This window comes from Puntigrus tetrazona, chromosome 8 (genome assembly GCF_018831695.1).
Source record: "Puntigrus tetrazona isolate hp1 chromosome 8, ASM1883169v1, whole genome shotgun sequence".
Classification (NCBI taxonomy): Eukaryota; Metazoa; Chordata; class Actinopteri; order Cypriniformes; family Cyprinidae; genus Puntigrus; species Puntigrus tetrazona.
Genome location: NC_056706.1, coordinates 21,992,373 through 22,007,410, shown reverse-complemented (window position 1 = coordinate 22,007,410; position 15,038 = coordinate 21,992,373). Strand labels below are relative to the sequence as shown.

Sequence of the window (15,038 nt, the reverse complement as noted above, 5' to 3'; positions counted from 1 at the left end):
TATTAATGATTATGAAAATCATACTTAGTAGCGTAATCCAACTTTCATAAGGTAATGTATTCTAAGTATTCTTTTTAGAAATTATATATATATATATATATATATACATATATATATATATATATATATATATATATATATATATATATATATATATATATATATATAATAAAGACTTTGTCACAATTATTGTCACGCCCTTAAATATGATTCACAACACCCATGAAACACATGCAAAGACTACAAACAACGACTTTTACGACAACATTTTATTTCAAAACAAAAGAACATAGTTTAAAAAAGTACAAAAAACAATGTAGTCATAATCTGAGTCATTTAGAGAATGATTCATTTACACGATTCCTTTGAAAAGCATATAAGATTTAACATGGACCTATATGATATCTCTGATGTTTATTACCCATAAAACCTTCATCAAAACAGGGTCTGGGAGTCATATAAACACAACATTGGCATCATAGTGGCACTGCAATAACTTAGACTCAACAGAAAATGACAAGGGCTCTTTAGAAGCAAAGGATTGTGGAAATTGACGCCGCGATGTATTGTGACAATATTATATACAACATGTTATTATGAAGAAAAACAAACTCGTATATCAAACGTGTCGGATTCGGGGGGTTGTAAATAGTTTCTCGTGTCCGATGTGAAAAGCTATTTGTAATCTTCCGCTGTGGTTATTTCGTGGTGGATCAAAAGCAGAGGCAGGGAGATTTAGTCAAAATCTCAGCCATGCCTCGGTAATATAAGAAAAACACACAAACCAAAAAAAAAAGAGAAAAACTTACATTAAAAAAATCTACACAGGGATACATTGATTTATACATACAGCACGTGTAATGTATGATAATTTGTAGTAAAGTTTTTAATAATGCACCCATACACCATTACGACTGTGACATGTGCAAAGTAAGGTGATGCTGCTTGGTTTACGTTTCAGATTTTTCTCTCATGTTTCAAGTCCGTTCCCATAAACACCTAAGTCTCTTCAACTCGCGTCATCTTAAAGAAACAGGCCAGCCGAAAATGAAAAATTAATTTCATCATCACCGAATGATGACACAGTTTCTCTCTGCGCTTGAGCTATTTCTCTATTTCTTAATTCATTATGGTCTGGTACTTTGTACTTCAATTCAAAGACCAAAAAGCCACACATCCCGATATAAGCCACTAAAAATCACTATTGCACAAATAAATGTCAATTACCTGAACAAGCAACAGCCGCTTGCCTTCCCATGGCAAGACATTTTACCAAAAAAACTTGAATTTTGCTATTTAGTTTTTTGAAAGAAAACCGGGTCTCATTTACTTAATCCGGGTGCATTTTCGTGATTCGTCGGCACACTCATTACAATAAAATATAGAATCAGATCTGCTTCCGTCGAGTGCATTTGTGCCTGCCCTTTCGAAAAGGTCAAAGCATAAAGGCATGAACCAAAAAAAACGCGTTATGAGGTAAATCAAAGCACTGAAGCAAAGAAGTACAAGAAAATGGGCAAAAAGAGTGACTTTAAAATGGAACGGACAAATATTCATTTTAACTTAAATAGTAAGGCTATATAAAATTGTCTTCAAAGGTTTACTTTTTAAAAACAATTAAAAAAATATAGTAAATTCGACATTGTGAATTTAACTTATGCGTAAAATATCACAAAACATTTGCGAATGAAGCAAGTTTCGATCCAGGTGATGTCACTTTTTATGTGTATTAAAGGGATGGTCGTGACTTATGTTTCTTCAGGAGAACACTAACTAAGATTTTTTACTCATAAGTCATATAATGACAGTCAATGGGACTCACAGCTTTGAGAGTCACAGGATAAAACCCTGCGGCTCTTGAAAATACATCGAGGTCTAAAGACACGAAACGATTGGTCTGTGCGTTTTGTGTCTTTAGACCTCAATGTATTGTCAAGAGCCACAAGTTTAATTTGGTTTTGTCTGTGTATGTTTTTTTGACTCAAAGCAATGGGTCCATTAAGTTTATAAGCATCAAATTCAACGTTTGGGTGGAATTAATTTAGTAAATGCATTTCCATCATAATTTATGTGCATGTTTTCTTTTTGAAAAAAATAAACATGTATCCAGTTTAGCAGAATTTCCATTAAACGTAGGTGGATGGTAACACAGCTAATGATTGCATTTACCTTTAGAACATCAAACCCTTATATAGAGATGCGTGTGTTTATGCACATTAGTAATCAAGGGTATGCGGTCTTTCAGCATTACATTGCATCGCGTAAAAGTGTGTATAAACCCATCCGATGTTTAGTAAATGAGACCCGATGTTTAGTTTTTTGCCATTCAATGAAGAACCTGTACATGGTGACGCTTGTCAAAAACGTGCATATATTTTCTCAGTCGCTCTGAATGAGACAGCTCCCGAAAAGTTACTCCTCCTTAAGATCTCCTTCGTGAGATGGTGCCATGTGCATGCAATTGTGAAACATCCATAAATCCATTAATGGAGCCAGCCACTTCCATTCTCAAAGCTTGCTTAAACTCACAAATGGGGCCTGCTGAAAAGCTCTGTAGGTGAATTTTTCCGCTTCTTTGCGTGTGTGATTCTGAATGTTGCTCCCTGTAGAGTTTCATGGTGGCTTGTGTTCCATTTCATTGTTCTATCAGACGAGCAAATGCCCTTGATGCCACGGGTGAGTCTTCGTATCGAGTTTTATTGCGTTAGGCCACACAGCAACGGAATTTTGCGGAGGATACGGAACATTTATATTTCCTGTTTACTTCTAGTCCTCAGTAGTCCACTCAGATGTGCAGCGTTACACACAAGGCCGAGGAGGTGGACGATCTGGAGGAGGAGCTCTGCCTGGAGGCGGGGCTTGAGGGGGCGGGGGCAGGGAGGCAGGAGGGGATGGCGGAAGGGACGTGGGAGGAGAAAAGTAGAGAGTGTTAGGAGACGATGACCAGATGGGGGGTGGAGAATAGGATGGAGGTGGAGTGATGGGTGGAGACGGGTTCATGGCGGGAGGTGGAGGTGTAGAAGGTGCCGGGGGAAAGCCGGAGGACAGGGAGGCGGGTGGACTGTGTGGTGGAGGGGGCAGCTGGCCTTGAGGAGGGGCGGGCTGAGGGTGCTTGGAGGGGTGTAGATGGGTGAAGAATGGTGGTTGTAGGATGGATAGCGTGGAGGAGGGCTAGACTTGATGCGAGTGAAGTTCATACAGCGACCCTGAGAGAGAAAGACACAACAAATGATTTCAGACATATATATGACGAAAATATGCTGCAGTGTTTTCTCGCTGTCAAGGCGTTGCTATGCTGTGAGTGGTTGCTATACAGGGTCTAAAAAGGTTTTTAGCATGTTTACCATACAACTGCTAAAGTTTTAAGCATTGTCGCCAGGGCTTTGCAAGGTTGTGGCTATTTTTAGGCTGCTGTGGGTCGTTGACAGGGTGTTGCTATGTTGTCGTGACTGTTTTTAGACTGCTTTGGGGGGTTGCCAGGGTGTTGCTATGTTGGGGCTGTTGTTAAGCTGCTGTGGATGGTTGCTATGTTTTAGATGTACATGTATTGATACGTGTTTATAGCTTGTATTCAAAGGAACACGTTGTGAGAGTTTTAACCTTTTTTATTTATTTATCATTCTGGGTCGTTGTCAAGGTGTTGCTATATAGTGGATAGCATGTTATGAGTTTTTTTGCATGCTACCATGCAGCTGATAGAGTTTTTGTCGTTGTTGGCAGGATGTTGCTAGGCTGCTGCGGTGGTTGCAGTAGTGTTGTTATCTTGTGGCTAAAACAGTTTGAGTAGTTTTTAGCATGTTGCCATCTAAGGTGACTGCAAGGACATTGCTCTGTGTTGCTAACATGTTTTATAATCAGTTAGTAGTATTTTTGCAGTGTTATTGTATTCTTTGGGGGTTTTCCATGTTGCTATGCTTTTGCTAAGATGTTATGGATAGTTGTCAGGGTGTTGCTACATATGCAGTTGCTAACAGTTTGCAGTTGCTAGGGTGTTTTGTGCTAAGGCATTGCTATGTGATTCATAGCATGTGCTGAGTGATGTTAAACATGTTGTGTTGTCATGTACTTTTATGAAACCATTGCAGCGCTATGTTACGGAAACTCTCAGAACTGCCCGTGACATTTACTGGCAAAACATTTTTCATGGAGTCAGTCATTTTGAAAACTGAGGTTGAGAGGAAATCAGCCTCAGAAGAGAAACTGTAAAAAACTGTTTTGTTGCCGTCATGTAGGACAACGTGGCAGATGAGAAACGCGTGTTATGTTATTTGACTCCAGTTCAGATGCAATGAATAAGCCAGTCTTAAATCTCTGAATGCATGTGGTCGAGCTATGGGCAGCAAACATAGTGTCGATGAATATCATTACAAACACACACACACACACACACACACACACACACACACACACACACACACACACACAACAAAGAGGCAGAAGGCTGTGCTAAGAGGCGGGCTAGTCTTTCTGTCTGCTGTAGCTGTAGGAAGCTATAAATGCCAGACATGTTTAAATGATACACAGAAAGGTTAGTTGTTGGTTGTTTACTAGAAACACTTATGGAAAATTAGAGAACTCTCTGTCACAATTTCCTGTCAACTAATAAAGAACTCCAGGTTGGCCCCAGGAAACACAGTGTGAGTTTATGCAGTTAAGAGCTTATAGTATTATGTCCTTAAAAACAACAAAAGCCTGAAATGATTTGATACATATAGCTCTATAAGGTTAGAGCAACCAACTACTTATAGTAAAACAAATGAAAGAAATCATAATAGCAAATGTGGAGGAATAGAAGACCTGCTTTATGGTGTAATTTAAGCCAATCATATGTTTGGTTGGCTTGGAATAGTTGATCTTGTCAGGAATATGCAGGTTTTTTTGCAGGGAATTTTAATTTTATGCCAACATCAAAGGGATTTTGGAAGTTAAGACACTTTTAATTAAAACATCTTTAAAGGGTTAGTTCACCCCAAAATGAAAATTCTGTCAATAATTCCTCACCCTCATGCCGTTCCAAACCCGTAAGACCATTTTTGGAACACAAATTAAGATACTGTAGCAAGTCTGAAAAGTGTTTCATGCCCTATCATATGTGATTTAAGCCTTATATGTATTGTTACTGTGTTATGTGTTCTGTTGAACGGGGGCCGATCACTACAATACTTTTAAGGAAAACTGAAATGATCCAGGTCCAGAAACGTAGTAAATGCATTGGTTCCAAAGATGATCAAAGGTCTTACAGGTTTGGAACAACACGAGGGTGAGTAAATAATGACAGAATTTTCATTTTTGGGGTAAACTAACCCTTTAAGTACACTTATTTTAACACAATATAATTGTGCACAACTCAAAAGTTGTCAACATTTTTGACAATGAAAAAATGCTTAAAATTGTGCTCATAAATAAAAGAAATATCAACTCATATACTTGGTTTATTTGACCTCATCTTGCATCCTGATATCTAATTTCAAATAATATTAATGTTTTCCTAATTAACCAATATCAAAAATGAAATGTTGCACAAAAGTTATTGAAGTGCACACTTAGAAACAATATAGTTGAGTTCAACGTCTACTGACTGTATTACACTTTCATTTGAGAAATCCCTGAATTTCAATGTAGCTGTTTGTCAGCGTTCTCCAGCATTTCCTCTGAAGTATAGAGGTGGCAAATGCACTTTGCCAGGTTGTAAAGATAGGCAGGGTGAAAAGTCCTTTTAAGGGAAAAGGGGTATTTAAACTGGCAACCCAAACATTAAAACTCATGGAGGTCTATATAGTTTTTCTCCTCTTTTTTTCATCTGCCGCTGCAGACGCATGCAACATCGCCACACTGTCTTCATCAGAAGTAGTCAGGACAGCAGCCAGATCTAGTTTCTTTTTAATTTTACAGTCGCCAGACCCTACAGTTTTAATAACAACGTGCCTACACTCATACCGCTTCCTGTAACTGCTTAGATCAAAATTCCTTTTCCTCTGTTAAATGTCCGGCCTTCGTTCCTAGACGACTTCCGCTCTGCTCAAACTGTCTCATTGTCACCACTTACTCAACTTTAGATTGCATAGAATAATGATCACTTTACAAATTAAAAGCTTAACTGTGCCTTCCTGTCGAAAAGGAAGCATTGATGTTTTAACCAGTGCACATGTTAGACATATGTGCAGACAACAGGATAAGATTTATGTGCACTGCGGCCAACATAATAAAGCATCTTCGAGTGCAAAGGTGGCAAAGAAATCACATCTGAAGAGGCATGTATACCATACTTATGCTGGAATCAATAACTTTCAAAGAAAGAGAAAAAACTGTTATCTAAAATGAAAACAGAAGTTTTCACATCTACTCTATAGTTAACTAAAATATTAACAAACACAATTTTAACTAACGTTGCAAATAAAACATCAATGGCACATACTGATCTTAAATATCAATGGTCTAAAACGTAAGTGGAACATTTAGGTCTGGAAGCTATTATGCTTAGTAAAATATCATCTGCTTGTAATTAGCAACAGATTCATGCTGTTTAGTGATTTTGTATGTCTGTAGCATGAGCTTGACCACACTGACTAGCTGGACAGAAGCGTTTGGCAGCAACAACAGCTAGTTAACTTCCCTTTTTGTTTTCTTTTTTAAAAATGAAAGATGTTTTTGATCCACTCGAAGCTCAACAGACATGTATGACCACAGTTGCTATGCAAACCGAAAGACACAACCACCAAACTCACGTCACAAGAATCTGGGTCAGACCCACCAGTGCAAGATATTCCAACACATACCCGTCAACTTACATCCAGCTGACTGTGTGACTCCGTTTACCGGGTAACACTTAGTTCTTAACATTATTAGTTAACATTAAACTAACAGTTAAAACACTTCTAAAGCATTACTAATCTCATGTAATGTTAATTTAGCTCATTTAATGCTATTAAAATAAAATGTATTTTTCGTTCTTAGTTAATGCTAGTTAATGCGTTATCTAATGATAAGCAATGACCTGCAAACTCTTCCATTTACTGTTCAAAACGTGTTAAAGTTAGAAAAAAAGATCGCTGCAATTAGGTATCATAGAATATGTAGATGTGTTGTTTCAACTTAAAGAAAGCAAATGTTCATGCTTGATTTAAAATGGTATGTTTATTTATGTTTAGTAAAGTTAGAAATTTAGGTAATTTTGGTAACACTGTACAATAGGGAACACTTATTAACTATTAATTGGAACTAATTTGCTGCTTAATAATAGTTAGTGCGGCACTTGTTAAGTTTAGGTATTGGGTAGAATGAGATCATCTAGAGTAAGCCATTAATATGTGCTTAATTAGTATTAATAAATGGCTAGTATTCTAGTAATATGCATGCTAATAAGCTACTAGTTAAGAGTACCTAAAATAAAGAGTTACCCAAATTTTACTAACTGCAGTGACGTTTTTACATGGGGAAAATTCACTAGCATACTAAATACTGTGCGTATTTAGGCATACAGTAAAGCATGACAGATTGCAGCAGTCTGCTGAATCATTCATAACCTTGCATTGCAAGATGCAAAATTACACCACGCTTATTGTGTTCGGTTGAGATTTTATGGGTACGTTTGTGGTGTTACATGATTTGCATGTTTGTTTTGGTAATTGGGCGTTAAACAATGCAAACAGTGCATGAAAAGAAACGTCACACATTTTTGTCAGTGTTTTGTTAATGTAACTAGATATATATACAGTTACATCTGTCCACACATGGGTGCGTTTTGGAAAAGTGAGGGAAGCAGATATTCTTACACGAAAGATTACAATAGCTTTCAACAAAAGGTTAACTTAACTTAAGGTCCTCAGCCCCTTTATATAAGCAAAACACTTTAAAGCTGGATTCAGATACTGGAATCTTCTGATGGGTTTGCCAGACAACAACATCCCTACCCGGCAGCATAACTGTCTGTGTTTGCTTTACGGCTCACAGCTGTTTGTCCGATGTAATGTTGTGCATATGTGCCTTTATCATCACGCTAACTACCACTGCACCTAAAAGCAAAAACCTATTGCCATCCCATACCATCACGGCATCACATCTTGCTTCAATTCCTTGAGCTTAAAAGTTTAAAAAGTTTTAAATTCGATGGTTTTCAGTCTGAGATGGTTTGAAGTTTAAAGTAGTTGAATATGAATATTGACACTTGTCTGTATGGCTGTAAATATAGCAACAATATTGCAAATTTTGCAGCATCAACACTGTTACTGAACTAAATTGTATCAGCGTGGGCTATAATGACATAACTACACTGCTGTCTTCTGTAGAGCTTATAGCCGATCTGAACTAATTTCATAACTGAATAATGACAGTGTTGACTTTTTTGAGCTATTTAACTGCAGAAATTAGAATTGCCTCATATTCGACAACATTTGCATCAGTGATTCGTTTTTTTGCTGCTTTGAAACAAACTAATTTGTATTTAAATAAAGGTGACTTGATTTGGCTTGACTTGACTGCCACTGTAGTCGATCAGAAGGGCTGTGAACGCTAAGTCATCCAGGTCACCAAATGCCTTTTCCTATTTATTTTGGATCATCTGGATGTGTTTTTAAGTTTCGGCATGCGTCCAAGTGGCTTTATGCATTGCGGTGAAATGGTAATGATTTAACCTCATAGTGTGATGTCATCAGACTCTCTAATCGCTGAGGGTGTCGCCTCCCCGATGCTGTTAATCATTGTACTATGTTTGGCTGTTCTCTTGTAAAGCAATTGTATAATTTTCCTGATGTACAAGTCTAGACTATATTGTCCAATGGTCTGGTTTCTCTGTTGGATCTAGTAGGCCCAGGTTTCTTTTATGGTTCTTAAAATCAAATCTGATTGCTTTGTTGGGTGGTCAGTTGTAATCAATGTACATGTCGTTCTGTATGATGCAAGTCATCACCCAGCAAATATCTGACCAACTCCATGTTACCTGCAGATACATGGAGCTGCTGCAGGATACTACGAAACGGCAATGGTGATTTTGTGCTATCTGTTAAACATCTCTTTAGAGGAGTAGGTCCAAAGTTGAGGCCAAATGTGACTCACAGTTTGACCCTCCAAACATACAGCGGGATATGACATTTAGCGCTACTAAGTGAGCTCCTCAGAGAAAATGTGGGTGTGGGTGTTGATTTTTGCAGTGTGCCTCAGTTATAAATGACACCACCCTCTGCACATGGCGTTACGTCCAAACGGATCTGTTGACATTGGACCTCATCTCTTTACTTTGGTAAAAGAAAGCTGCATGTTTTGAAGTGGAGAAAATGACCGCCTGTCTTAGCAGCTCTTAGGCTAGTAGGAGCCATTGATTTATTGGCAGTGCACTGTACGAGATGCATTAATTCGTACAATGTAGATTTGAAGCAGTTGGTGTTTCTAAATTTTAATTTGCAAAAGTTGTCACTAAACTGTTGTTATGTGGTCTTTTTGAGCACTAAGATTACTAAGCAGCCCACCTTTTTAGCAGAGACTATGTACATTAGCTCCGCCCACCAGTGTCTGGTTGGCATAAACATCATTTTACTGGCTCAGTGATTGACCCGAGTTTGAATCCGCCTTTTTGGCGAACCCATTCTTCTCTCTCTTTCCATATATATATATATATATATATATATATATATATATATATATATATATATATATATAAGAAATGGAAATAGTATGCCTTGAGACACCTGAATGACGTTATACCCCTGTTTGGTTTAGTTCCTTGTCTGTTCTTGGCAATATTACGTGGTTTGTGTATCCATAGTTGTCTTGTTTTCTTGTATATTAGTTGGTCTTGTAAATAAATTACTTTTGCTGTTAATATATCCTTGCCTGAACTCTTCCTTGCTGATTCTGCAAGCAAGCCTGGCAAACATGAAGAGCATTCTATTCTGCATCCTGTCCTTAGATGAGCTCTCGCTCTCAGTGGATGTGACCTGCCTTCAACTACATAGCCAAGTAATCCTTTGCATAAATAAGAAAAAACATACGAGTTAAAGAACTCTAAGAACACCCTAAAGAACTTCATTTCATGCAAATCTCATTGCCATCTGGGATATATGATATGCATTTCCTCAGTTTATTTGCTTGGTCCAGGAGACCCAGCATGAAACAGGTGACTTTAACTCTTGGACTGTTGTTTTTCTTCATTCAGGCAAGGATGAAAGAATGTTAAAAGAAGCAGCGAGTCAAAGAAAATACATGCTATAGAGAGGAAGCCAAGTCTAACTGCAAAATGTATCACTAATGTTCATGATAGGGTTTTTGGCAATGTTGATCTTGTTTGAGTAAACATATGCACAAATATGCACACAGTTGACTCAAATATTATCATCATGCTGTTACAGTCCCTATGGTTTCATTTCTGCATGAAACACAAACTATTTTTTTATTCATACAACAAAAGTGGATGGTGAGCACAAGCTACAAAAATGTCAAAATCTCTTTAAAAACTTTAAAATCTTTTCTGTGTAAAGCCCCATCAGTGTGAGGCTGGTTTTAATTTCCTGTCTATCTGTGGAATAATGCTGTATTTGGCTTTTCATGTCTGCTTTTCATCACTTCAGTAAAGCCAAGTCACATTGAATTAACTGACATTTATAATACTGATTTAACAGATTGTGGTGAAAAATAGATCACGAAGAGTCAGTTAAGATCTTAAATAAGCTTCAGAGTACTTGTGCTGGTGAAGACATCAAAGACATGGTCATCTTTAAAAAGAAATTAAGTGGAAATGAATAGTGCTGCAAGCTATTTGAACATAACCTAAAACCTAGCTTTAGCTCTAAACCTCCCAAATCCCATTCACTTTTCACACATATTTCCAGAAAACCTCATCCTCATTCCGACAATGTTACCAACAACTCATATAGTGCATAGAGTAATGTGTATCCAAATCTTCATATCATTGAATGCATTTCTGTTTCACTACTCGTTTGATATTTCATCCTTGGGCAAAAACTAAAATCTTCTCTACTGTAAATAAATGTAAATCCAAAAGTCCACTGTGGCAGAAACAAGTTGAAACTTTTTCTGCAGAAATACATTTATTAACTATCATGACAATTGTTGAGAGATTGTTAATGTATTTGGTTTTAATGGATCTGCTACACGCTTGAATATTCACAGCACTGTATCGGCATATGTATCGGCGATACATATGCCTATACAGTGCTGTGAGTATTCAAGACATACTGCTGCTGCACAAATATCACATAAAATAACCCAAAGCAGATCTATCCAGGTGGAGGGTTTCAGTAACTCTGAAAGTATGCTGCAAACTGCTCTAGTGAATTCTAACCAGCCATTAAAATGTAAAGCAGTAGTAAACCAGAATCACTGGCTGTGTATGCAATAAGAGCTAAACAGCTTGTGTAGTTTTAATGCTGTAAATATCATCAGTTTGCATTAATGACCCACCAGAGTCTGTGTGCAGAAATGTGTAGTGTAAATAAAAAAGAAATTTCATGATTTGCAATAATTCTAGATATCCTAGCGTCTATAATTGATGCATAACGATAATCCATTGTTATTCAGTTTAATGCGGTGACTATTTTTCAAGTTGTCTTTTTTAATATTGACTATTTATATATACTGATATGATATGCTAAAATAAAAGCCTTACCTTGTCTCCAGGTTGCGGTCGCATGATGGACACTCTGTCATACCCTTTCTTCAGAAGCACCCACAATGCATCCAGTTTTCCCTGTGCATCAGCATACACACACACACCCAAAAACACAAAAAATAATATTGAAATTTGTTTATTTGTATACAAACCAGAGGTCAAAATCATTTCTGTTAGGGGCACTGTCCTGCAGAGTTTCACCTGAAGCAGTTTATAAAGCTCTTCAGACACTTCCAGGAAAGTGTGCTGGAGCTGCTTTGATCTTAACTTAACATTGAACATTGAAACGTTGGCCCTCCAAGAAAAGAACCGAATACCCCTGGTATAAATTGTTTTCTTTATGATTCTGAAGTCTTTATTGTGTCTTCCTTGACCCTCAAGTGTTTAATAACTTGCTTCTCACATTGTTCGGTCACCAAGCTCTGAGAAATGGGTTACATTGACAAAGAGATTTCCTGAACCCAAGATCCCACATCTGGCTCACTATCAAATGAGACGGATAAATCTCAAAGCCAGAGTTTAGAATGAATCAATACTTCGCTATCTGCCCCACGGTTATTAATATACAACAGCATTCTAACATCCCTCAGCCTTGACCCAACTTCCTGATAAAAACAACCGACCTTTGTTGCACAAGAAATGAACAGAGAAAATTAATGAGGGAAGGGAACAGAAGGGCATCTTGGAAGATGTATAGTTGGGTCGCAAAAAGTGGCATGTACTGGTCACGTTGCCTCACAAATAAAATAGACAGATGAACAAAAAAAGAGGGAATTAATATTTAAAGGAAAGATACACAGACTAAAAGAATGAACAACGGGGGGAAAAAAGCTTTGGCAGTGCTCTGAGCTCTTGGACGGCGAGATCTGTTAGAATGAGTGAGCGGAGAGAGGTGAAATGAGGGAAACCTGGTTTTGAGTGTAATATAGTGCTGACTCTGCAGGCATAGATTCTTGGAGGTCACCACAGTTTCTGGTCTGTATTATCCCCAAGCTGATTCATAGATGCTTGATATTTCAAGTCAGGTTGTTACAGTACAGACTAAAAAACAATCCACGGCAACAGTGTAGAAGTATCTTAATTCTACAGGAAAATCACAGACCTGGTAACCCTGCATACTGAGCCAGAAAAGCGTTCGACTCAGACATCAATCATTTTTTTCAGTGATGCATGACTGTTGACAAATTGACAGGGGAAAATCTGATCGGTCTGATTTATTTTCACATATGAATGAGACCTAATAATGATCTGGGAATGCCAGAAACCATGCATTATCATCCTTATATGTTCATGGGTCATATCCGATATGTGGCACATGGGAGGAAAAAATCAGGTCACTTGAATCATGTAAATGCAGTCATAGAAAACCCACAGAATACCATAGAAAGAATAACTTATACAAATTATACACTATTGTTGTTCTCACCTTAATGGGCGAGTACCATTTACGAGGGCCTGGAGGTTTTCGCATGCCATTATTTAGGATGCGAGCAGGAAGAGCTTCAAACTCTTGCTCAGGCATCTTTACCCTCGCGTTCTTCGCCTTCTCCAGTTTAGCACCCTCCTCGGTCGAACCTTTCTCACCCCAGCGAACCTAAAGTAAAGGAGATGGCTATGGTCATTTCATCTAGCATGACTTGACAATGATCCAATGAGCTTCAATGGAAGCGAGAAAATCTGTATAAATGAGTGCACATGAATTTTACTCCAAAACATTTCCTCGTTTTTACGTCATAACCTTCCTGTTATCAACATTTCACTTCTTTTCAAGATACAAATGGGTCAGTAGTATAAAAACATATATTTTATGTTGCTTTCTCACATAGAGAGATTTCCGGACAGGTATTCAAACTGTAAACTCTGCACTGCTGGTAATTGAGGCAGAATGTTTGACAGAAGGAAGGATTCCAAACAGCAGATGAGCTGTATAATACACACACACTTGTTTTCCTCAGTTGTAAACACTGTCTTGCTGTGATTGTAAACTCTGGTACTTTACTGGCAGTCATTTGATGATACAAAATTGCTTTAACGCACCAGAGGTCGCTTAGCTGGTCTCCCAGCCTAGTCAAGCTGATCTTCAGCTGGTTTAGCCGGTCAGCAAGTTCTAGTGTCCTAAACCATTTGCAAACCAGCAACCTTGTTTTTGTCATGGTGTTTTTGGATGAGGTCTTCTGTTTGCATGGAAGACTGTTTATTTCAAGCATACTTTTGCGAATCGATGGATTTGACAAACATTTGACTTCTTCCTTCTGTATTTCCTGTTTTCTTTCACAGTTGTGGCATTCGCTTTCGGCAACGTTGCTGATTTCAATTAGGATGTGCTGAAGTCTCTTGGCATGTAATATAAACAACAGTGGTTTCATTCCAAGTAGGGGCAAACTATCAACTGGAGATTTACTGACAGAATCCATCACCCTTAAGAAAGACACTTAACCCCAGGTTCCTCCAGAGACACAGCCTGCTTCCTCTGGATGAAAGGCATCTGTTAAGAGACTGAGACTGTGCTAATTTAGTGGCTTGTGCCCTCAAGCGAGTGATAAAACTGTTGTTTACCTCCATTCTTTTAATGCCTCCGACTCCTCTTCCTCCATAGTAGGATGCATCGACTGTGGGCCACTTCTTCTTCGGAGTTCCATCCTCTTCTTCATCCTTATAGAGCAAACAAATACAATGAAGTCCAATGGTTCTTCACAAATCTGTTCTGGTCACAAACAACAGGAAAGAAGCTACTTTTGGTGCAATTTACTGGTAAAAGTGATCCTTATTCTTGAAAACCATGAAAAAAACAGCTTTAAAAATGAAGGTTCCATGTTAGTGTTGATGGTTCTATGAAGAACCTTCACTCCTATGGTTTATAGTTCAGACTGATTTATGGTTCAAGTTTAAAAAAAAATTCAAAAGAACATTTTTCCTGTTCTTAAGGCTTCCATAAATGAATCCAAATTTCAGATTATAGAAACCATTGTTTAATTGAAATATTTTTGTACATTTTAAGGGACATCAGGCCAAAACAGTTGCACTTCACAAACAATATACCAAAATGTAAATAACAATTAACAATAATTGTTGGTCTTTCCTTGAAGTTTCCTTTGAAGGTCACAAACTTGAACATTATAACATTTCTACTTTAACTTTGAGGTTTGTGTTTTATAGACTCCATTCCTCCCATGGGACCATTTTAATTTGGATGAAATCTTAATTAACTAACCAACTCTAATTTTCATTCTACACTCAACAACTGTTGTAGATTGGATGACAGACATCCAATTACATGGGTAGCAGGCTTTAAATTAGGTGAAATGCTCCAGATGCAAAAAAACATGAGCCGACACGTGATGTCAATTGTCAATTTGATTGGTTTTGGAACGACATGGAGGTGATTAGTAACAAAATTTTAATTTTGGGGTGGAGTAAC

At 37.7% G+C, this 15,038-nt stretch overlaps 1 protein-coding gene across 1 annotated transcript in view; it reads right to left on the bottom strand.

The window, feature by feature from the left end:
- Positions 1–254: 254 nt before the first annotated feature.
- Positions 255–15,038, bottom strand: part of LOC122350739 (anthrax toxin receptor 1-like) — a 42,083-nt gene continuing 27,299 nt past the window's right edge. The window contains 5 exon segments of the mRNA XM_043247425.1: positions 255–3,098; positions 3,101–3,206; positions 11,618–11,698; positions 13,047–13,214; positions 14,177–14,272. Coding sequence (XP_043103360.1) covers positions 2,800–3,098; positions 3,101–3,206; positions 11,618–11,698; positions 13,047–13,214; positions 14,177–14,272 — 750 coding nt within the window. The 3' untranslated portion in view covers positions 255–2,799.